Source organism: Tupaia chinensis, unplaced genomic scaffold, assembly GCF_000334495.1.
Source record: "Tupaia chinensis unplaced genomic scaffold, TupChi_1.0 Scaffold000161_1, whole genome shotgun sequence".
Lineage (NCBI taxonomy): Eukaryota > Metazoa > Chordata > Mammalia > Scandentia > Tupaiidae > Tupaia > Tupaia belangeri.
The window spans coordinates 1,634,425-1,656,203 of NW_006159632.1; the positions used below are offsets into that span (position 1 = coordinate 1,634,425).

Consider the following 21,779-nt stretch of genomic DNA (forward strand, 5'->3'; position numbering starts at 1 on the left):
ATCGATATTAGACTCTTAATTTGACTCCCCTACAGCTGTTTTCCCGAGAGTCCCCTAGAATGGCACAAAAACAGGACAGAGGAGCCATCATTTCTCTTAATAGAAGAGAATTGCAGCGACTCAGAATTTGTCATCTACAGGAGAATATTCCCGAGGACTTGTGCTCACTGGGCTTGTGCCATGCCCTGGCCTCTGCTCACCTCTGCCTACCTCTGCCTTGTACATGGTGTTCCTGGGGTGGAGAAGGACATGAGGCTCAGGTGTGCATAATCGCGGAGGGACAGCGCTCCGAAGTGTTTTGGCACCTCGGGTGCTCACGCTGCTTCCAAGGGCTTGGAAAGGGAATCAGTTTGCACATCAGTTTATTCAAGAACAGCTCAGAAGTTGGGGCCAGCAGATGGTGTGGTGGATAAGGGCGCTGGATTCCCACATGGCCAACCATGGTTCAAGTCCTGGACCTGGTGGCTTGCTTTCTCACTTTCCCTTTCTCTCTCTCTCTCTGTCTCTCTCTCATCAAATAAAGAAAAAAAAACAAGAACAAATGGAAATAAATAAATCAATAATTCTTTAAAAAAAAAAAACAGCTCAGAAGTTAAGAGTGTATCATTTAGAAATTAATGAATTTTAAGACTGTTGCCTTTTTACTGAAAATCATACTTAAAAAAACATATTTTCAATAATTTAATAACTTGAATTTTCATTATGAAATACTATTTTTAAAAAGAATTATTTTTTTATTTAACTTTATCTATTTATTTTAATTTGACCATAGAAGGACGGGGGTGGGGTAGAAGTGAGAAAGGAAGCTGCCAGGCCCAGGACTTGAATCACGGTCAGCCACCGGGGACTCCAGCACCCTTAACCACTGCACCACTGGCCAGCCCCGTGACATACTTTTTTTGACTCCTGAATCTGATCTGTAGTTGGGCAGTTTTTACCTGGCTATTAATTAATTTTTTTGTTCCCTAATTTGTATAGCGAGTCCTCATTATAATTCCATGGCTAGAATAGAGCCAGTGTCATCACAGCTGCAAAGCCATGTTCCCATATCTGTGAGTGCCACGCTGCCCTTCAGTAACATGGCCAGTTCATGATCTTTCTACGTCACGGAAGTGCCCGGTAACTCTGGAAAGGCGTGCAGGTGCCATTTCCCATGAGATTAGGGAGAGCCCCGACCTGGTCACTGAATGCCCGATGAGTCCTGCTCACGGACAGGAGAGTGCATTGTTGGGCGGTGAACGGAAACGGTGCCTGCGTGCGTAAGCGGGGTGCCCACGTGCGCTTGGTGCACTCTCACCACCCAGAGGTGGTAAGTGTGCAGGCACCGGCACGTGCGTCTGGGCCCGTGTGCAGCACTTGAGCCCTTTTGTGTGTGATGGTCACACTCGTGAGGCGTGGCTGCCACAGCCTTTCTCTGGGTGTGGAAGTGTGAGACTCCCTCTCCTACCAGAACTTGAGCCTCAGGGTTGAGGCCGGTCTTTATCTTCTGTGTGACTCTGCAATCTCTACTAGAATGTCGCCCGGATTTCCTCATCTGGGCTCCAGTGTGGAGATGGTTATTCAATTTCGTGTGTTTGAACAATGCTTTCAAAGTTGTGCTTACTCAATATTAGTTGGAGAGGGAAAAAGCACTTTAATACCTTAACAACTCGGGGGACCAGCAGATGGCGTAATGGTTATGTCGCCAGACTCCCATGTAGTCAACTGCAGTTCAAGTCCCAGACCTGGCGGTTTAAAACTCAGGCCTGACACGTATGTGTGCCCACGATCCCGAGAGGAGACTGGAGGAGAAGGGATTGTGGTGTGGCCATCCCCTGGGGGGTGATTTCTCACCTTCTGTCTCGCCGTCTCTCCGGCAAGTGCATGTGACCTATATTAAAAACCTGTGTGGGGGCTGGCAAGTGGCTTGTGGGGTTAGGGTGCTGGACTCCCACGTGGCTGACTATGGTTCAAGTCCTGGACCTGGCAGCTTGCACGCTCGCTCTCTCTCTCTCTTTCTGGTCAAATTGAAATAAATGAATGAATGAATAAATAAAAAAACCCTGTGTGTATGTGTGTGTATATGCACATACACGTATATATACATATGCTTACATGTTAACAGTTGGTAAGGATAAATCAGTGATAATCTATTTTAAGAAAAACTGCAGTGCTGCATAACTGAGTAATGAGATTCTGAGAGTCATTTCTTCGTAAGTCTGACTGGGGAGCAGGGAAACCCTGCTTTTATTACAGTGCAGTGCAGCACAAATAGCCTTTAAGTCAGTTCATGGGAATTGTGTATTATGAAAAAATGGTGTATGGATTTCATTTTTTTGCACCAGAATAAACTCACACTTTAATTCCATTTTCCCACAAAGTTTTTTTTTCTCTTTTTTTTGGGAGGGTTTTTTTTTTCTTTTCTTTTTTTTTTTTTTTTTCTTTAGGGGGTGGGCCCGCGACGGACAGAGAAGGGTGTGTGCGCTCGCCAGACAGACAGAGACAGAGAGACAGAAAGCGAGAAATCGCCCCCAGCGGGGATGGCCATGCCGCAGTCCCTTCTCCTCCATTCTCCTCTCAGGATCTTGGGCATGCACACACACGTGCCTGGTGTGAGTTTAGGCCACTGGGTCCGGGACTCGAACTGCGGTCGACTACATGGGAGTCCAGTGACATAGCCATTACGCTAACTGCTGGTCCCTTCTATTTTCCCACAAAGTTTTTGAAGTCCCCTCTATGTACTAATAATATGTTTTCAAGTGTGTGCTCAGACGAGTGTAAGGAAGGAAGAAGTCATGTAAGCTATTGGTGCAGCTTCAGTCCCAGGTTGGTAACACTTCAGGTGAAGCCTCTGAGAAGGTGAGGCTGTCCCACTGGGACAGAGTGCTGAGTAGCCGGAGGGAAGGGGCTGTCTCTCCCTCTCTGAAGCAGTCTGTCCAGGTGATCGCAACTCCCGGGTTGGGCTGAGCCCTGTCACGAGAGCGCGAGAGCGAGTGCCCTTTCAGCTGAGGTTACTTGAGAAATGCCACGTCTCTCTAACCTCAGGCAGCCCTGCTTGCTGTGCTGTGCTGTGCTGTTTCAGGAGCATGGCATGGCACGTGTTTCATGCATCGTTTTCTCGTCCAGACGAGAGGTCTCCAGCTGCTCAGTATGTGGACCTGCTGCTGAAACGTGCCCGGCTGCTGACCCCCGAGCGCTACACGGGCTACAAGGGCACGTCCGCGTGGCGGGTGTGGAACAGCATCTACGAAGAGAACTGTTTCAAGTAACGGGCAGGGCGCTGGCCAGGGTGTGGGGCAGCGGGTATTTGTTTCTTGAAATAAAATTAGAGATACAAGTTGAACACCTCACGTTTGGGTTTGTGCTTCTTTTTCAGGCCTCGATCTGTCTATCGCCCTTTGAATCCCCTGGCACCCAGCCGAGGTGGGTTTCTCACAGTTCTATCTCGAGCTGTCCTCCCGTGCTTCATTACTGTCATACTGAGTGCCTGCTGTGTGCCAGGGAGCTCCCTGTAAAATCAGTTCCCCAGGAGTGTCAGAGGTCTTCTGGGGAACTCCCCAAACTCTGAACGCCTGAGCAAGGTCCCATTCTAATTAAGTTAGATCCTGGGGTGAGGACTCCCCACTCTCTAGCTGCTCCAGGACGTGGTGAGTTTAGGAGCCAGTGGCCAGAACAGTGCTTCCCCGGCTCCCGAGGGCCTCCTGACACACAGCTTCTGGTCTCGCTGCTCTCAGCTGACGCCCAGTGCTCGCGAAGCTCCTGGTGCCCCCCATGTGGGCCCTGATCCCTGGGCTGTGCTGACCCCCGTGCAGCACTGACCACTGTGCTGCGCGTGGAGGAGGAAGGTGGAGAGGAGATTGGGAACCGTGGGCGCTGTCCACCCGCCTCTGGGATGGTTGCCCAGGGAAGGAGCCAGCAGCCATGTGGCTGTCAAGCATAGAAAAGCGTGGAGCTGAAATTTTAATTCTATTTTAGTATGTCAAGTTAAAGATTGAAGCGATATAAGATACTGTTGTCATTGTTATAGAAAAGCGTGGAGCCGATTTTTTTTTTTTTTGAAGGATTTTTGCTATAGGGTGTGTGCTTGCCAGAAAGAGACAGAGAGACAGAAAGCGAGAAATCACCCCCAAAGGGGAAGGCCATGTCGCAGTCCCTTCTCCTCCCTTCTCCTCTCGGGATCTTGGGCACGCACGCACACGTGCCTGGCATGAGTTTAAGCCACCGGGTCTGGGATCAAGCTGTGGTCGACTACGTGGGAGTCCAATGACATAGCCATTATGCCAACTGCTGGTTCTGGAGCTGAATTTTAAATTCTATTTTAGTATGTCAATTTAAAGACTGAAGGATGTAAGTTACTCTTGTCATTGTACTTTAACCCTTCTGTCAAGTAAGATACATGGCTGACCTACGTATGTGGTATAACCTTTTTTTTTTTTTTTTTTGGAGAGGTTTTTTGCTGTAGGGCGCTCACCAAACAGACAGAGAGAGACAGAGAGACAGAAAGCGAGAAATCACCCCCCAGGGGGGATGGTCACGCCGCAATCCCTTCTCCTCCATTCTCCTCTCGGGATCTTGGGCACGCACGCACATGCGCCCGGCGTGAGTTTTAAGCCACTGGGTCCGGGACCCGAACCGCGGTCGACTACGTGGGAGTCCAGTGACATAGCCATTACGCTAACTGCTGGTTCCCTTACCTTTTTTTTTTTATTGCTAGAGGGTGTGTGTACTCACAGGAGTGGGGGAGGAGAAAGCGCCCCCACTGGGGCATGGTCACTACTCAGTCCTTTTCCCCCAATTCCCTGTCCCACCAGGACCTGGGTGTGCATACACACGCCCAGCTTTCTTTTCCAGCCAGCAGCCCAAGCAGGCCTCTGTCGGCCACAGGGGACCCAGCCCCTCATAGACCCTCAGCTCCTGCACCGCGCTAGCCCCGAGAACCACGTGGGGTTGGGAGGACCGGGGGGTGGACTGCCGTCAGATGCTTCCTCATCATGGGGTGTCAAGTTTCTTCTTCTCCACCTTCATTCCGACACTCCCTGGGGACGAGGGTGGGATCATGAAGGGCACAGCTGGCTTCTTACCTTTTATTTCTTTTACCTGGTAACTTTCCTGTTTTCGACCTAAACGTTTCATCCTCACGACAGTTTACAGACGTGGAAGCACCGTAGACGTTCCGTAGAGTACAAAGGGAGCGCGCCTCCTCTTTCCGTACTTCCTGTTCTGTAGCTGGACCCCCACTCTGACCTTTTCTCTGGGCACTGTCTTTCAAAACCTAGATAGAATCGTTCACTTAGGAACGCCATCAGGTCTTGAGAAACACTTCATGTCACGGTACACTAGAGAAATGAAACTTAGAAAGATGAGGAAGGGGAACTACTACATAGAACATGATGGGGGCAGCAGATGGAGTAGTGGCTATGTTGCTGGACTCCCACATGGCCGACCACAGTTCAAGTCCCAGACCTGGTGGCTTGAAACACACTGGTTGTTTGTGCATGTGTGCCCAAGAGCCCAGGAGGAGAACAGAGAAGGGATTCTAGGGTGGCCATCCCCCACTGGGTGATTTCTCACCCACTCTCTCACTGTTTCTATCTCTCTGGCGAGTGCACATGCCCTATTGCAAAAACTTCTGATATTACTGTGTAAAACATGGCGATCTCATCTTTGGCCTGTGTTCCTTTGAAAGATGGATGCTTTTTTATTTGTGGTAGATCATTTGCATGTGGCTCTTGAGAGAGGAGCAGGGAGAGAGAAGGACGCCCTCTGCAGGCTCACTCTGTGACTGCTGCCTCCAGCCCACCGGGCGTGGGTGCATGCACACATGCCCTCTGCGTTTCCGGCTGACCAGGCCGCGGATTCAGACTGTGGTCACTGTGGGACCCAGCTGCTCTGGAGCAGGGCTTCACTGCTTTGCCTCGGAGTCATCCCTAGTCTACGTTTTTATTAAGTTTCATTTGCAAGATGTCTATATACTGACCACAGTTAGAGTTTAACAAGCACTAAGTTTAAGTCCATATTGAAATGGATAGGGTTGGAATCCAAACTGTGTAACACATTTTCTGAGTCTCTTATTTTCTCTTCTAGGTGAAGATGATGGTGAGTTGAAACTCTTGTGTTTGCTTCAAGTGTAGAAGATAAGTTTTTAGTGATCAAAATGTACTTTTCCTCTAATTTAAAATAAAATGTTTATCCTACTTTTTCAGAAAATAACTATCAGAGAAAGGTGACCCAAAAAAATTGAGAATTTTTTTTATATACCATAAAATTAACCTATGTTGGGGCCAGCCAGGTGACATGGTAGGTGGCTGGATTCCACGTGGCCAACTATGTGGTTTGAGTCCCAGACCCTGCAGCTTAAGAAACACACCAGGTGTGTGTGCATACATGTCTAAAACCCTAGGAGGAAAATGGAGAAGGGCCTGTGAAGGTCACTCCTGGAGGTGCTCTCTCTTACCGTGTTTTCTCACTGTGTCTCTCTCTCTGGCGAGTACCAATACACCCTGCAGCAAATTAAACAAGAACTACGCTAGGAGAACGGTGCAGGCGGGGCTGGCCCCACAGTGCGGTCTAAGCCCTGTGTGCAGGGAGACAGACCATGTGACAGCTGACCGCAGTTCAGAACCTGACCGCAGCAGCTTCAAGCACGCTGCACGGGTGTGCGTGTGTGCCCCACACCCCGCCAGGATGGGAAGTGGGAGGGAGGAGGGTCGTGGCTGTCACACGCTGTCAGGGATGCCTGTCCTCTCCCGCCTTGGTGAGTGCACACCCTCTGGCAGTACAAGAAAGAAGACGGTAAAAAGACCATTTAACCTAAATGTTTAGTAAAGCAACCGGCTTCACACGCCAAGGTTGCTGTTCCTAATTGTTATAATCTAGGCGAGTGTATTGTAAAGATGCGGAGATCCAGGTCACTTTACAGGTCATGTGTCTTGTGACCTCTCTGCTTCCTCATTTACTTTGAAATGTATCAATAACCTCAGTGTCAGCATAACACTTAACCCGAAAAGTAGGGAATTTGTCAGCAGTGGTCTCTCAGGTTACTGAATGAGTATCAGTCACAAGGCCCCCCGGCAGCCAGAATAACGGTTTCTATTAGTGACTTGTACTCAAGAGCACTGCAGTGGGCAGCACCCAGACAGGGAGTACACGGGGCGGGACAGGTGCGCACGTGTGAGAACAACAGTGATGCAGGCAGTCGGTGGAGGTGAGACACCGTGATCTCAACAGGTGGTCTGGGAGAGCTTAAGGGGAGGTGGCGTGGAGATGCGGTTTGAATGCATGTTCAGGCCCGCCGCGTTGGCTGGTGTGTGCTGGTTGGAGCGAGCAGCAGGAACCTGGGTGCGGCCGGCAGGGAGAGCCAGAAGGCAGTGTGGAGGACTGCGAGGCTGCGGAGGTGTTGGATGAGTGTGTGTGTGGGGGGGCAAATGGCCCTGGGTCTGTTGAGTGAGTGAGTCTCTGGACAGCTGTCCGTGGTGTTCTGCAGAGTGCAAACGCCTTCTGTGGTCAGTTCCCTGCGTCCAGTTACCCCTCGCCACTCAGCTCATCTGTGTGTTGGGCGTTTTGTGGTTCTTTCCAAGGGCAGGTGACCAAGGAGGCAGGCTGACAGTTCCGGTCCTCACTGACTGCTTTTTTCCTCCCCCGAGAGCAGTATTGTCTAGGAATAGTTTGTTTTTTAACTGAACGGAACGAAGGTGACATGTATTTGCTGTGTTGAGTGTGTTGAAATACGAGCACCCTGTAAGCGGCTGAGTGGAGCCAGTTAGCACACATGCATCCCTCACACCCTCTCCTCTTGTGGAAAAGTCCACTCCTCAGCAATCTCCGACAGCTTAGTACACTGTCACTAATGGCAGTCGCCGTTCTACATAGTAGGTGTCGTGAGCCTTTTCTCTTAACTAGCATTTCGTATTCTCTAGCCCATATCTCTCCAGCCTGGGGTATTAGTACATGGTTAAGGCAAGCCCTTCTGTTTTCTGTTAACTTTTCTGAAGAATGACTTAGAATAAGAGATCTTTAAATCATCCCTGAAAGTGAGAAGTCATTAATAATCGAGGAGACACATTTAGCTTTACTGGCTTAGGAAAAATGGAAGAATTAATGGTTTAGTAAACCTTTTTATTATTATTATTTCTATTTCCCAATGGCATTTGTGCTTGACAGAGAGAAAGAGAAAGCGAGGAAGAACCCCCAGCGTGGGGACGGGCCGCTGCAGCCCTCTCTCTCCCACTGGTCCTTCCCTTTGGCCTTGGGCCGCAGGTTCTTGCGCCCGGTGCATTGTCCATGCTCTTGGGTCTGGGGTTCAGATGACACAGTTGGCCATGTGGGATCGAGCTCCTTAACTGTCAGGCCACGGACTGACTGAGTAGTTTGATTATTCTAATTCAGTATTTTCTGGAATTTTACAAAAGTACTATGGTTGTTACCAAAAGCGAATTTAAGGTTGTTAACCTGCCTCCGTGTCTGGGACGTTTAGATCTTCAGTGAGTAAGACTTACACGGCATGGTGTGTATGTATGTTTCCTGAGATAATTTTTTAAAGAATTACTTATTTTTTATTATTATTATTTTAATTTTATATAGGGCACATGTGCTTACCAGAGAGAGACAAGAGATGGAGTGGGAGAGGAAAAGTGAGAAAGCAAGCCATCAGGTCTGGCACTCAAACCATGGCTGGCCATGCGGGAGTCTCATATCTCAGCCACCACGCCACCTGCTGGCCCCAGAGAGAGAAACAAGCACATGGAAGAGGGTCTCATTCTGCGGTGCCCCTACAGCCTGTCCCAGCCGGCCTGGTGCAGACATGTGTGCACTCATCATGAATAGGCTGACCCAGGAACCGAACCCCCATTTGGCACATGGCTTCCAGCATTGCAGAGCAGCGCACTGCTGTGCTGCCACGGCTGAGCCCACGTGGTAGTTTGCTAATTCTTTAATCTGTCAAACAAATATTTTACAGACTGCATTTATCTGGTTTATAAATGACCATCTAAAACATTTTAACGTCTCTTTCTCCCTGTCTCTTAGGAGAATCGTTCTATACATGGCTTGAAGGTAAACTTAATGTCTATGTTTTAAATGTATTGATTTTGTTCTAAAAAGTAATTATAGTATTTTTTGGGACCAGCAGTTGGCATAATGGCTATGTCGCTGGACTCCCATGTTCATATGAGTTTTAAGTCCCTATGTCCAGGACTCGAACCACCGTCAACTACATTCTGATCAGTTGAAATTCCTTGATGTTTATTTTCTGAGTTTTTGCTACTTACATGTGGAATACAGGGTTAAATAATTCCTTTCTAGTTGTGAAGTAGCGAAAGAAAGAGCATAGGGAGGGGATGCGGAGCGACAGGTGCTGTTAAGGTGGAGCAGGAGCTCTGCCACCGCACTGGCCTGCCTGCCCGTAGAGGCCCGCGCTGGGTGACAGGAGCCCCGGCTTCATCTGCAGTCGTGGGCTGCCCAGAGCCAGCCTTCGTCTCGCCTGGTGTCCCCCAGCGCAGCCAGCTAACGCCATTCAGAAGCAGACTCGTTTTGTCTTCTAGGGAGAGAGTCCTGATCCGTAATATTCCTTCTCAGTCTTGCTTTCCATGGTTCAGCCATTTGTGGCCACCTGGGGTCCTAAAATACTGAATGGAAAATTCTGGAAATAAAGAGTACATGGTTTTCCATTCTGTGGCACTTTGACCACTGTGACGAGATCTCGCACCATCCTGCTCTGTCCTGGGCAGGACCTGACCCTCCCTGTGTCCAGCATGTCCACACCAGCGTCCTGCCCAGCGTCACTTGGGAGCTGTTTCTGATATCAGAGACTGTCACAATGTCAGACTTATGTCCAAGGAATCCATATTTTACTTACTAATGACTCAAGTGCAAGAGTCAGGGTGCTTGGAGTACTCCATAGCTGTGTTGTTAGTCATTGTTGCTAAGGTTCTAGGAGTGGTTTGTACCCGAGAGGGTCATGTTTGGGTCTGGGAAGTTAGTCCCCGATGAAGTGGCCCCGGGAGGTGGTGAGACCGTTTTGGGCTGTTTGGTCCTGACAGCTGTAGCCCCCCGGCGTGGATGAATACCAGCTCATGAGACAGAGTGAGTGCTGGCTCTCCTGAGAAGGCCGACCTCTGCGAGAGTGGGTTGTCATGAGAGGGAGAGGCCTGGCACCCTGCCTCTGCTGCCCATGTGGTGGTGTAGCTCCAGGGGCTGGCCTGATGCCCCAGAACTGTGAGCCAGATGGACCCTGTCCTTCATAAATGACCCGTTAGCGCCGCTGGAGCAGACTCCGACGGTGGCTGGTCTCGACTGTGCCTAATTTATAAGCTCACTCTGCCATGAAGGCAGAGTGTATATAGGGAAAACCATCACATACGATAGCCAGCATTTCTGTGGTCGGGCATCTGGTGGGTACGGGATGGGGGCGGGAATCTCAGAACATTACCCTTTGTAGATGAGGAGGGGGAACTGTAACTGTTTTTGTATTTCTTGATCGATTTTTAATTTCTTTGAATCTTTAGAAATAAGCCTGTGTGCTGGGTCTCCTTGACTCACTATATCTGTTATCTAGAAGTTCCTGATTTCTTTTTTAATATCTTCCTGAATAGGTTTGTGTCTGGAGAAGAGAGTCTTCTACAAGCTTATGTCGGGACTGCATGCTAGTATCAATCTACACCTGTGTGCAAATTACCTTCTGGAAGGTAACCAGGCTTTTAAGTGGAGATTGTGCCTACTAGTGTGTGGTTATTGGGGGAAATGCAGAGTCTCTGGAGCAAAACAATCCCTTTGTCTAAAGGATGTAATGTATTTCTCTTTCTCCTTAGAAACCTGGGGCAAACCTAGTTGGGGACCTAATGTCAAAGAATTTCGACGCCGATTCGACCCTGTGGAAACCAAGGGGGAAGGCCCAAGGAGGCTGAAGAACCTGTACTTTTTATACTTGATTGAGCTCCGCGCTTTGTCAAAGGTGGCCCCGTATTTTGAGCGCTCAATTGTTGATCTTTACACAGGAAATGTAGAAGAAGATGCTGACACAAAAAGCCTCTTACTGGATATCTTCCGAGATACAAAGTAAGAACCTGTCCTGATCTGAATCCTTGCCTTTATATTCAGATGAAGTAGCACATGACGGGCAGCAGAGACTGACTCCGAGAGTCAGACGAGGGGGTCAGAGCCGAGGAGGAAAACGGACAGTGGAACAGTGGGATTTACTGACAGAAATGTCGCTCACGATGCTGGCTGCACGGTATGAGCTCTGGGCACTTCCACATGTGAGAATTGGTGATATTTTAAAATAAGTTTAAATTTCACGTAGCATCAAAGCTTAATGGCACTCTCATGTTCTTTCTACGACTTTGTGCTCTCTGGTTACTGTTCAAAGCAGTAAGTGTGTGAGCATTCAGTGGAGCCATGCAGGAGCGCTAACTGGACCTTCTGGAATGCAGCCTTTTAGTAGAAGTGCTTGATCTCTAAAACTCAGACTCTCTGGTTGTTAAGATGAGCGTGGAGGAAACTCAGACTGGGAACTGGTTACAGGAAGTTATGTTTAAAAATTTTAAAGAATACTGAGAGGCTTGCACATTTTCCACAAAGATTGTTTTAATTTTTAGGATTATTGTGTGGTTATTTTAAAACGTCTTATAGCCTTATGGACATTTAAAGCCGTCTACGTCTTATGTTATAGTCTTCTGTTATGGCTTATCTGGGGGCTGGCTGTCACCTCCCGGGTGGTTGGGAAAGTCATGACACACGTTTGCATAGAAAAGCACATCGTGGCTCTCTGGACCTCCCGGGTGGTTGGGAAAGTCATGACACACGCTCGCATAGAAAAGCACATCGTGGCTTTCTGGATCCAGGCTGTGTAAGGGCGGGACATGCCATCAGCTCCCACGTGAAGCCCTCGGAGTCTCACCTGTGACTGTTCTCCTGTCATTTCATCAGGTCCTTCCCCATGCACTTCGACGAGAAGTCCATGTTTGCAGGTGACAAAAAGGGGGCCAAATCATTAAAGGTAAACAGTTCTCACTCGGGGGGTAGAGTTGGCGGTCTGGTGTTACCCTGTCAGTCTGAACTTTGTGCTTCCCCACTCTCCCTTGGCCGAGGTTGGTCTGATGGGGTCACGCCGTGAGCAGGTGGCGCGAACGCCCTCCCCGTACCTGCTTCTCACTTCCTCTCTCTCGTTTGACCAGCTGTTTGGCGAGTCCTCAGTCATTACTCTGCCCAGTAAGCGCGGCACCATCAGACATTTAGTCTTTCAGAAAGGAAGTACTTTGAGAGAAAGTTGTCTCGGTTTCTATCAGTGTGTATTGTGACTTTGCTCTCCCTCACGGTGTCACGAACTCTGCGCACAGTAAATTGTTCTGTGAAAAACGACTCATCCGTAGTAAACCTAAGGTGGGATTCCCTGACAGGTGCAGTGTAGGTAGTGCTGACAGTGACCTGAATGGCCTGGAACCAGGTCACCGTCTCGGGCTGCTTTTTTTCTCTAGCTCGAGAGCAAATGAGAGGTCGAATAGTGTTTCTCCCACTGGTCTGGAGTGAGGCCGGAGGGAAGCTGCCCGAGGTCCTTCAAGAGCTTTTCACCAGATGAGACTTCACTCTGAAAGCGCGGCAGGAAGCTCCTGTGCCTCCCAAAGCTGGAGCCCGAGCCAAGGCTTTGGAGGCCGGGAGAGCCGTGCTGAAAGGCCACCATGGCACAAAAAGAAGATTCGCACTTCCCTAATTTCCATTTTTCTTAATCTGTCCTTTTGGACTAACATAAAAGGTGAAGCGTAACTGTTAACCTGTGACATCAACAGAAGACATATTTAGGAACACTACCACATGCTACTTCTTTGGTTATATTTGGTGACATTAGTGACAAATCGTACCCACGAGTGTTCACCCAGCACTGGACACCAACTGCTGAGTGCTCTAGCATAGCCCCGCACCGCCTTGTGCGATTCTGGGGCCCAGAAAGCTTAGCAGCTGCGCCATTGTCTCCCATTGGCTGGCAAAATGCGACTCGATCTAATGTAAGGGTATTGATCATTTTTGCTTTTAGAATTCCGCTCTGTGTGCCTACTCTTACATTTTGCCACAGAAACCGCTGTTCTTGATTGCAGGGTTGCCTCGCACTCGGGTGGGTGTTTGAGACTGTGTAGTGTATGTGCTGACTTTCTGAGACAGTGGAATTCCGGGTTCTGAAACTTTGGCCCCCGTATGTCTCAGAGGTACATATACTCCGGGACTATGAATAATCACTGGTTCTCCATCGACAAGAGTTTCTTGGTATTTCTAAAATGAAATAAATAATTTAGCCACAATATAATTTAGTGCTAGAGGGTTGTTTCATAGTTGTTTTAGAGGTAAATTGCTTTTATGGTATTTAATACGGTGTTAATTTGTTTTTATAATGCTTTCTCTCTTCTAAGTTTTTACACAAATATTTTATTTTTGATCTTTGTAAGAACTGCGTGCAATAGGGCATCTCCCATTACGTACATTTTTGTAGAACAGGAAGACGGGACTGAGTATGGTCCCAGGTATCGAAGCCCTTCTCTTATTTTTTTTAGTTACCAGAGGGTGTGTGCACTTGTCAGAGACGCAGAGAGAGAGAGCGAGAGAGAGGCAGAGAGAGAGGCAGGAAGGGAGGGAGGGAGAGAGCTCCCCAGTGGGGTGTGTGCACACTGCCATCCCTTCTTCTCCGTTCCTCCATCCTGGCAGGATTGAACACGCACACACAGGTGCACACCATGCCCTTCAAGCCTCCAGAGCCAGGATTTGAACTGTGATCTGCCATGTGGGATCCAGCTCCCCTTGACCAGCAGGCTGTGGGGCTGGCCCATAGCCGTGACTCAGCTGCGCGGTACTAGGAAGTTCATCGGCTCTTTCCAAGGGCACATAGAGGAGAGCATAGAGCCATTCTGCGTCTGCTCCAGAGAGCAGGGATGCCGGGAGTGGCGAGCACAGGCGCTGGCGTGTCCCACATCCGTCCTCGTTGGCCAAGGCATGGGTCCTCTCGGTCCGCAGGGCAGTAGACAAGGGCTTGTGGCAGTGGGGTGCTCAGACTGCTCACCACCAGCTTCACGCCATTCACCGTGGTGACCTTTATTCTCTGTGTTTGCCCCGTAAAACTGGTGAGGAAACTCCCGTACCCAGCGTCATCCTCAGATAAAGAGAGACGAGACAGAGAGGGACGGGCCGCACACAGGCGGTCGCAGGCAGAGGCCCCTCCATGGGGAACTATGGGCCCAGAGGCCACTCTGCAGCCTGCCTTAGCCAGTGTGGGCCGTGAGGTACTGCACCTGCATGGGCTGTGGCTCTGGCTGAGCCCGTGACTAGCAGCGTGTGCTGAGCAGTGACCCCCAAGGGGGTCGTCGTCCAGGGTCGGCGGAAATACCAAAGGCAGACGAGACATCAGTAGCACCTCTTCCTTGGCTGTGCGCAGGTGCAGGACGCAGCACGAAGCTCCTTAGAAGTGCTGCTCAACACCGTGGCCCCGAAGGCCAAGATGGAAGTTCCTGCCCTTCCCACAGACGAAGCCAGAGAAAGGCTCCAAAGGCCAGGAAGGCAGCAGCAAAGGCCTTCGCGGCCAGAGGGCTCGCATGCCACCCGTGTCCGGCAGCCTGAGGCACTCCAGGGGCAGCCATGTGCCCTGGGAGGAGCGTCCCAGGAGAAGCCAGCTTGCCCAAAAGGCCACCAGGTCCTATGGGAAGGAGGCCGGCCACAGCAGCGCTGCTCGTGGGGGCTGAGGCCAGCAAGCGCTCATGCGGGCAGACGCGGGTGCTCTGGTGTGGACGCGGCTGAGGGCGGCACCGCGGCAGGCCTGACAGGGAGCGCGTCTGTGCAGCAGCTCCTGGGGGGGTTCTTCAGCATTGCCCACAGAGCGGGTCATCAGAGCTGGGTCTAGCTGGACTGACACACGCGAGTTCTAGTGTATGCTTTCGCCATCAGAGCAGAGTCCCTTCGAAGTCAAGGCCACTTGTCACTTACCTGTGTTCCCTGTAGTCTGGTGTTTTGCCGAAGGCAGCCCCTCAATAGAAAGTTTGTTGGATTAATATGCGGAAGGAATTACATAGCCTTCCTTAATGTCCGTACTATGAAAATTCAACTTTTTTATATTCATTTCTGAAAAGCAATTCATTCATTAATAAACTTAAAAACTTTTGTCTAGGTCAGCCAAATACAGTTTAATTTAAAAAGTCTAATTTGACTGAAAATATTTTCTGCACGCTAGGAGGAGTTCCGTTTGCATTTCAAGAATATCTCCCGTATAATGGACTGTGTTGGATGTGACAAATGCAGATTGTGGGGGAAATTGCAGGTGTGTATCATCTTCTCTTTTGAAACTGTTATTAACCTTCCATTTTGCCACCAAAGAGCTTAAAATTTGTTTGAATATTCTCGTTCATTGACTCAGAGTTTAAAAGTAGGTGATCCAAAGTGTAGGTTTTCTGTAATAATAATGCCGCGTGTGCCGTGTGTGGACAGGCTCCATGTTCTGTGGTGATTGTAGCTTTATCGCATCTGCGTCTCTACTGGCCCAATCTCAGACTCATTTCTCAGGGTGGTGATTATTAAGAGAGCATTTTATAGACATATTATTGGTGAAAATATTAAAAGACTCAATTATTAGGTGTTGGATTTTGAATTTGTTTCAATAATGAAAAGAAACCACCTACATACAAAATAGGAACCTGGCGGGCAGTCCCATCCCCGTGTACTCGGCACTGAAAGGGCTGCTTAGTATTCGCAGTCTCTTCCTGCTTACAGCCGGCAGTGTTCAACAGAAGCTCCCTGACATCCGGTTTTTCTTCTTCCCTAGTGCTGCTGCTGAGAAATTATTAGGCGTAGTTATAACTGTACTGATGTCTGAATTTCGAGTTGTTAGGAGCCATAAAAATGCTTTCAAGTTCGGAAATCAAACCTAAATCTTCATGTGGGAACTCCGAGGCTAACGGTGTGCCCGTACTCTGGAGCAGTGCGGTGTCCGGACGCCAACCGCGCAGGTGTCCTGAACAGCGGAGGCCAGTCCTCACCCAGCAGCCTGGGAGGAGGGCCAAAGGGGCCTCTGCAGTTTCACGTTTTGTTGAAAAGCTCAGTCATGGGAATTCCCTGACTGAGCTGGCTAAGTGTTTCTTTAACTCTTTACAGAGGTTGTTACCACATAAACTCGTGATCTTACCGGTATTTCTTTAGACTCAGGGTTTAGGAACTGCCCTGAAGATTCTGTTCTCTGAAAAGGAAATCCAGAAGCTCCCTGAGAACAGCCCTTCTAAAGGCTTCCAGCTCACGCGGCAGGAGATAGTTGCCCTCTTAAATGCTTTTGGAAGGTAAGATCCATTCTCCCCGAGAAGACGGGTCTCTACTTTGGGTTTCAGCAAACTTCAAAGACCATCTCTGCTGATGTAGCGCTGACTTAGTTTGGCTTGTTGACTAGACAGAAGATAAAATTATTTTCTCGTACCTGCCTCTCCTTCACTTGGAGCGGCCTTAGTGCTGACCGATCAGTTTTCTCAGGTCATAGGGAACGTTAATACTGGGCCACTGGAGAGTCATGACATATCTTTACATAGAAACACGTCGTGGCTTTCCCACCACTCGTCATTTTGAGTTGCTAGTATTTCTTAGCTTGCCTCTTCAGTTGTAGAGAAAACCTTCTCCTAATACTCTTTTTCAGCGGCTATAACCTAAGTACAGTAGTATCAGGAGTGGCCAGCCCCATTGTGCTATGGGTAAGCCCTGGCCCCCTGGCCCCAGTGGCTTAAAAAAAAAAAAAGCCAGGCACATGTGTGTTCCCAAAACCCCGATGGGGAGGAGAAATGGCGGGAAGAGATTGTGGCGTGACCACACCCCAGTGCCCACTGGGGGGTTCTTTCTCTCTCTGGCAAGTGCACTGCTCTCTCAATATGAAAAACAAAATAAACAAACAAAAACAAGAAACCAGACCGACACGGTAGGAGGAAGAGGAGAGCTAAAGCTTGGTCGGAAAGGTGGGGAGGGCCGGCCGCTAGGCGGTCACTGGGGGTTGGGTCCTGTGGCCAGCTGCTGGGCTTGAGAAGTGCTTTGAGTGTGTGAGCATGTGTGCCCTCTGGCAGGTAAAAAAAAAAGGTGTTAAAAAGAGATCAAACCTTTGTCTTCTTTTTTTTTTTTTCTGAAGCTAAGAGTCATTTTTCTTTTCTGAGTAGCAAAGATTTCAGCCATTGGTCTCTGGCATTTAAAGATGAAAAGATAAATATCTAGGTTGCAATTCAAACTCGTACTAGACATAAAATGTCCATTGTTAATTGTATTTTCTGAAAAATTCAGTCTAGCTACTTACTGGGTGTGTAGGATCAGGAGAAAAGGAAAGAAGCTTTAATTATTTAAAATGAAATGAAAAAGATTTTTGAGATTTAGACATTTTAAGTCTAAAAGAATCAAATTGAGAAAAGAAAAAAATTAATTTCATCAAAATTCCCTGGAGCTGCCCCAGATTGTAGCCCACAAATGCTGCTTTTTAGCTGAGGTTCTCTGTGCAGAGCCTGTTCGCTTTTACTGCTCTCTAGCGCCAGCCCTGAGTAAGGGTCTGCGTCCTGGAAGCCTTCCCTGCCCTGGGCAGCCCTGGAGCGCAGGCGCTGTCCCGGAGCTCGCAGCCATCCTCCGTAAATGCGGGTGACCTCACTTTCTCGGTTAGGACTCGTCTGCTACACTGGGTGACCCTGGCCAGACGGCTGCGTCTGAGCCCGTCTTCCTCAGCCGTGAGGTCACAGTGAGCTGACCTGCCCCGCATTGGGCTCGGATGCGGGCAGGCCACACTGGGTGGACGGGACTGCTCGTTTTCAGGTGGGCAGCGCAGGGAGGGGCTCGCGCTGCGCGTTCCAGCTCCCGAGCGCCAGCTTCTGTGTCAAGCCTGTGTTGTACCAACGGTAGTCGAGCTCACGCGGTTGTTTTTTTTGGGTATTTGGAAGGGGCTAACTGGACTTAGAAGACCAAGCAAGATGAGGACAGTGTCTTTCATTTTAATTGCAGGGTGTGTGTGCCCGAGAGAACGCACCCTCAGTGGGGCCTCTTTGTGCCACAGGCCTTTTCATTTCTCCGTGTCGTCAGGGTTCAGCATGCGTGCACATGTGCCCTGCGAGTTTTCCAAGGTGTCAGGGCCAGGATTCGAACCACAGTTGGCTGTGTGGAGTCTGGGTTCCCGTGCACAGCTTGTAACCACTGTGCTATGGGGCTGGCCCTCGGGAGTCCTTACTGTGAACCAGCCACGTCGCGCTTCCCATCAGCGATCCAGTGTCTGTGGAGGGTGGAAGCCTGGGCTCTCTCTGCTCCTTCTAAACCAAGACCAGAGAGCCGGAGTGCCCACGTTCTGCCAGTCGGTGTGGATAGCGGCATGTCCACCTGGAGACAGCAGCTCCTGTGTTCACTGCTGCGCCGCGGTTACTTCACGCTTGCTTTCAGAGTTCAGCCCGTGTAACTAGGTTGGTCGTTGGAAACGCAAGTCTTCTCTGCACTAACCCACGGTTTCTCCTCCTCTAGGCTGTCTACCAGTATAAGAGAGCTACAGAACTTTAAAGTCTTACTACAACACAGTAGGTAATGAAGGCTCTTACATGTCGAACTGGGACATAACATGACGGGGACACCTTTTTAGTCTTGGACATTCAGCAGAAACTGATCTTCTAGGACTTCAAGAATTCTGAACTCTTAAAAGAAAATTCAAATGCTCACTTGAATATTTATGATTCTTAATAGATTACCAATTAGAGATATTTATAAAGTATCTACTTTTTAAAAAAATGTAAGTTATACTAATTGTTTAATTTTGTGTGTCTCCGCCTGTGGAATACTCTGCCATTCTGTTTGTTTAGAATCGGTTGTTGCTACCCCTTTATTTCCCGTGGTCAGAGTTACAGGATTTCATCCCAGTGACACGGTCCAGCTTTTAGCGAAAGGAGAAGTAGGGAACAAGTGTGGCTTGCAGCCGGTGTCAGGGACCAGGCGTTTCCGTGATCTGCACATCCTAGCCTGTCAGCGTGCCGAAGGCCCCTCTCGGTGACTGTCACACAGGTTCCTTAGAGACCCCAGGACTTGAACGTTCGTGTTGCTGGTTCTCAGGATTTTCGAGGCTGTTCAGATGCTGTCGCGCTCCCGTCTGACGACCTGCTCTGCCGAAGGTGGATGGGGCTGTCCCGGCCGCCAGCCCCCAGCCTGGCCTGGCTCGAGGGCGTCTCTTTACTCGGAACCTACCACCACCCTCTCTTCACATGGCATTGCTTTGACTCTACTCTAATTTGGGAAATTTTCAGTTACTTTAAGGGAAAAACTTACATAAATACTTAACAGAATCCTTCTTGATAAAAAGCGAACAGGGTTCTATGCACTTGCAGCAGTGGTTACAGGTGTTACATTCGCAACATTTGCTATCTGTAAGTACGTCTTCCTAAAGGACACGAACCTGTGCGGGGTCTGGCTCTCACGGTGACTTTCTCCAGCAGGGCGTTCACCAGGTGAGGGAGGCCCTGCCCCCTCCGCTACCCCCCTTCTTTTCGGTACACTTTGCTGTTCGTAAGTGGGACTTTATAGCTCCAACCAAAAGATGACCAAGCCTAAAGCTGTCATCTTCTAAAACTTAAAATCTTTAAACAATATTAGAAATCTTGACTGTCTTCAAAGGACCGGTAGATACAATGTGATTGGTTTGGAAGGTGCCCTCTGTGTAGGAGTAATACGGTACAGGATGGAGTCTGTCCAGTCTCTTCTGAGTCAGTGTATAAGTGCTCTTAAACCATATCTTAGACTGCCAAAGTCTGAAATGTGTTCGTTGATGATTCAGTGGTGTATTTTAAATCATGTTTAGCTGGCTCACTCACCCCTTTTAAAAATATCTATCCATCTCTTAGACGTGGCTGGGGAGCGAGGTCTCGCTGGGCTTTATTTTCTCACCTAGTTTCTAACCTCTGTGAGCGTGGGGTGCGGTGGTTTTGTTAGGTTGAACACAGGCCGGCTGGGCTGGGCGCTCTCGCTCCTTTGCTGTCTTCTTTTCAGGGTACTGAATGGTCGAGTTGGGGGCCTAAGGCAAGCTGTCTGAGAGTCTCGCTAGTAAACCAGTAGCCATGGCTCCTAGTGTTCGTTCGGCGTTTAAGAAAATGTGAACATTCTGCACTTCTGTATTTTCAGAATGTTTTGGTAGGGTTACTTCAGCGTTCCTCTGTTAGGTCAAGACTCTGTTTAAGCTGTTTACTGAAGAAAAACCCTTGGCCACTCGATTCATTGCTCCTTCCTTTAGAGCATGATGTAGGAGACGAAAGGTAGGTCTAGTTATGGCGAAACATTTCACTCCAGGTTTTTCTTTAACTTTTAAAAATAATTGTATTTCCTTTTATCTGCTCTTTTGTTTTTTAGCTTTTTGCCATAGGGCGTAGGCGCTCAAGAGAGAGGGAAAGTGAGAAGTCACCCTCCAGGAGGGAGGGCCACACTGCAGCCCCTCCTCCACTCCCCCTAGGATTCTGGGCACACATGCACTGTGCCCGGCACGGTTTTCAGGTCACCGGGTCTGGACTTGAACCGCCGTCGGCCGTGTGGGAGTCCAGCACCTTTACCACCACGCCACCTGCTGGCCCCTGACTCCAGGTTTTAATTAATTTTTTCACTTCTAAGAAAATAAACAAATGAAGTATTCTTGAGCTGAAATTGGATCAACTTCACCTTACCATAAATTAGACTGGGGGGCCTTGCGTGTGCACGTGTGTGCGTGTGTTTCTTAGATGACTGCGTAGACGAGGAGTCTGTTTCGAGAGCCTGGTGACAGTTCGTGGTCTTTGTGACACAAACTGCCTTTCCAGCCCTCGCTGCTTTGATGGGGAGGAGCGCTAGAGTTCTCTCTGCCTTGTGGAAGTGCGTGCAGGGACACCTCTGGGCATCTGTCTCCCCCGTCATGTACCGTAAGTGTCCCGCACTAGATAACGTGACAGACACGATCGTACTAGCTGGTGACACGGCAGATGGAGAAAATCAAAACGTGCCTTTGTTCTGCGGCATGGGTTCTCAGTGGCATCCGTAGGTGTTAGACAAACAGCCTGTTAGGGCAGGTGACGTGCCCTGAGATGAGGTGCACTGGCGAGAACAGCTCTAGGCGGTCCCAGCGCTCTGACGTTGAACCTGAGCGCTGCTCCTGCCTGTCGCCGGTGTCTGTATGTGAACCTCTGTGCCATGTCTCCAACTCTGCCTAGGTGCCACTGTACATAACAAGGGACAGCCATGCTGATCTTCACCTGCAGCATTGCCTTCAGCTGGACATTTGGGAACAGCTCACAGTAGACTTCTCAGCAGCTCGAAACTGAAGCACCTGCAGAGCCATAGCTAGTCACCAAAATACACAGGTGCATGGTACCGTGGAAGGTATCCGGTAAAAACACACAAGTCTCTCTGTGCTTTTATTTTAAGTAACATCAATAAGTGCAGCTTCAATTTTGAACAGAATTCCAGATAATTTGCCGTTGTACCCACCAGACTCTAGAAAATGTGAATTAAAGTACGTTTCTGCAGTCTTTCTGTCTCTTATTTCCGTTTTTTAAAAGAACTATTATTTATTTTATCATTATTATTATTATTATTTTAGTTTGCTACAGGGCTTGTGCACGAGAGAGACACACAGAGAGAGAGGGAGAGAGAGAAAGCTGCCAGATCCAGGACTCAAACCATGCTCAGCCACGTGGGAGTCCAGTTCCTTAACCACCACGCCACCTGCTGGTCCCGCTCCTGCTTCTTTCGAAAGGAGGGTTTGGCCCTGCCTGGAGAGCTTCACGGGCATCATGTGTGTCCCGTTTCCATGGCAGCACCAGCAGGTAGGTGCGGTC

At 49.1% G+C, this 21,779-nt stretch overlaps 1 protein-coding gene across 6 annotated transcripts in view; it reads left to right on the forward strand.

Annotated features, from left to right (window-relative positions):
- The window catches only part of ERO1B (endoplasmic reticulum oxidoreductase 1 beta), a 49,061-nt gene extending 27,578 nt beyond the window's left edge, over positions 1–21,483 (forward strand). For 5 of the 6 annotated variants that reach the window (XM_027770836.1, XM_027770835.1, XM_027770837.1 and 2 more), the window contains 11 exons: positions 3,106–3,244; positions 3,356–3,402; positions 6,064–6,075; positions 9,004–9,030; positions 10,569–10,661; positions 10,785–11,031; positions 11,902–11,971; positions 15,179–15,265; positions 16,141–16,274; positions 18,460–18,516; positions 21,153–21,483. In XM_027770836.1, coding sequence (XP_027626637.1) covers positions 3,106–3,244; positions 3,356–3,402; positions 6,064–6,075; positions 9,004–9,030; positions 10,569–10,661; positions 10,785–11,031; positions 11,902–11,971; positions 15,179–15,265; positions 16,141–16,274; positions 18,460–18,516; positions 21,153–21,168 — 929 coding nt within the window. In that variant the 3' untranslated portion in view covers positions 21,169–21,483. The remainder of the gene's footprint in view (positions 1–3,105; positions 3,245–3,355; positions 3,403–6,063; positions 6,076–9,003; positions 9,031–10,568; positions 10,662–10,784; positions 11,032–11,901; positions 11,972–15,178; positions 15,266–16,140; positions 16,275–18,459; positions 18,517–21,152) is intronic. The other variant, XM_027770838.1, reaches the window with a different exon arrangement.
- Positions 21,484–21,779: the final 296 nt, after the last annotated feature.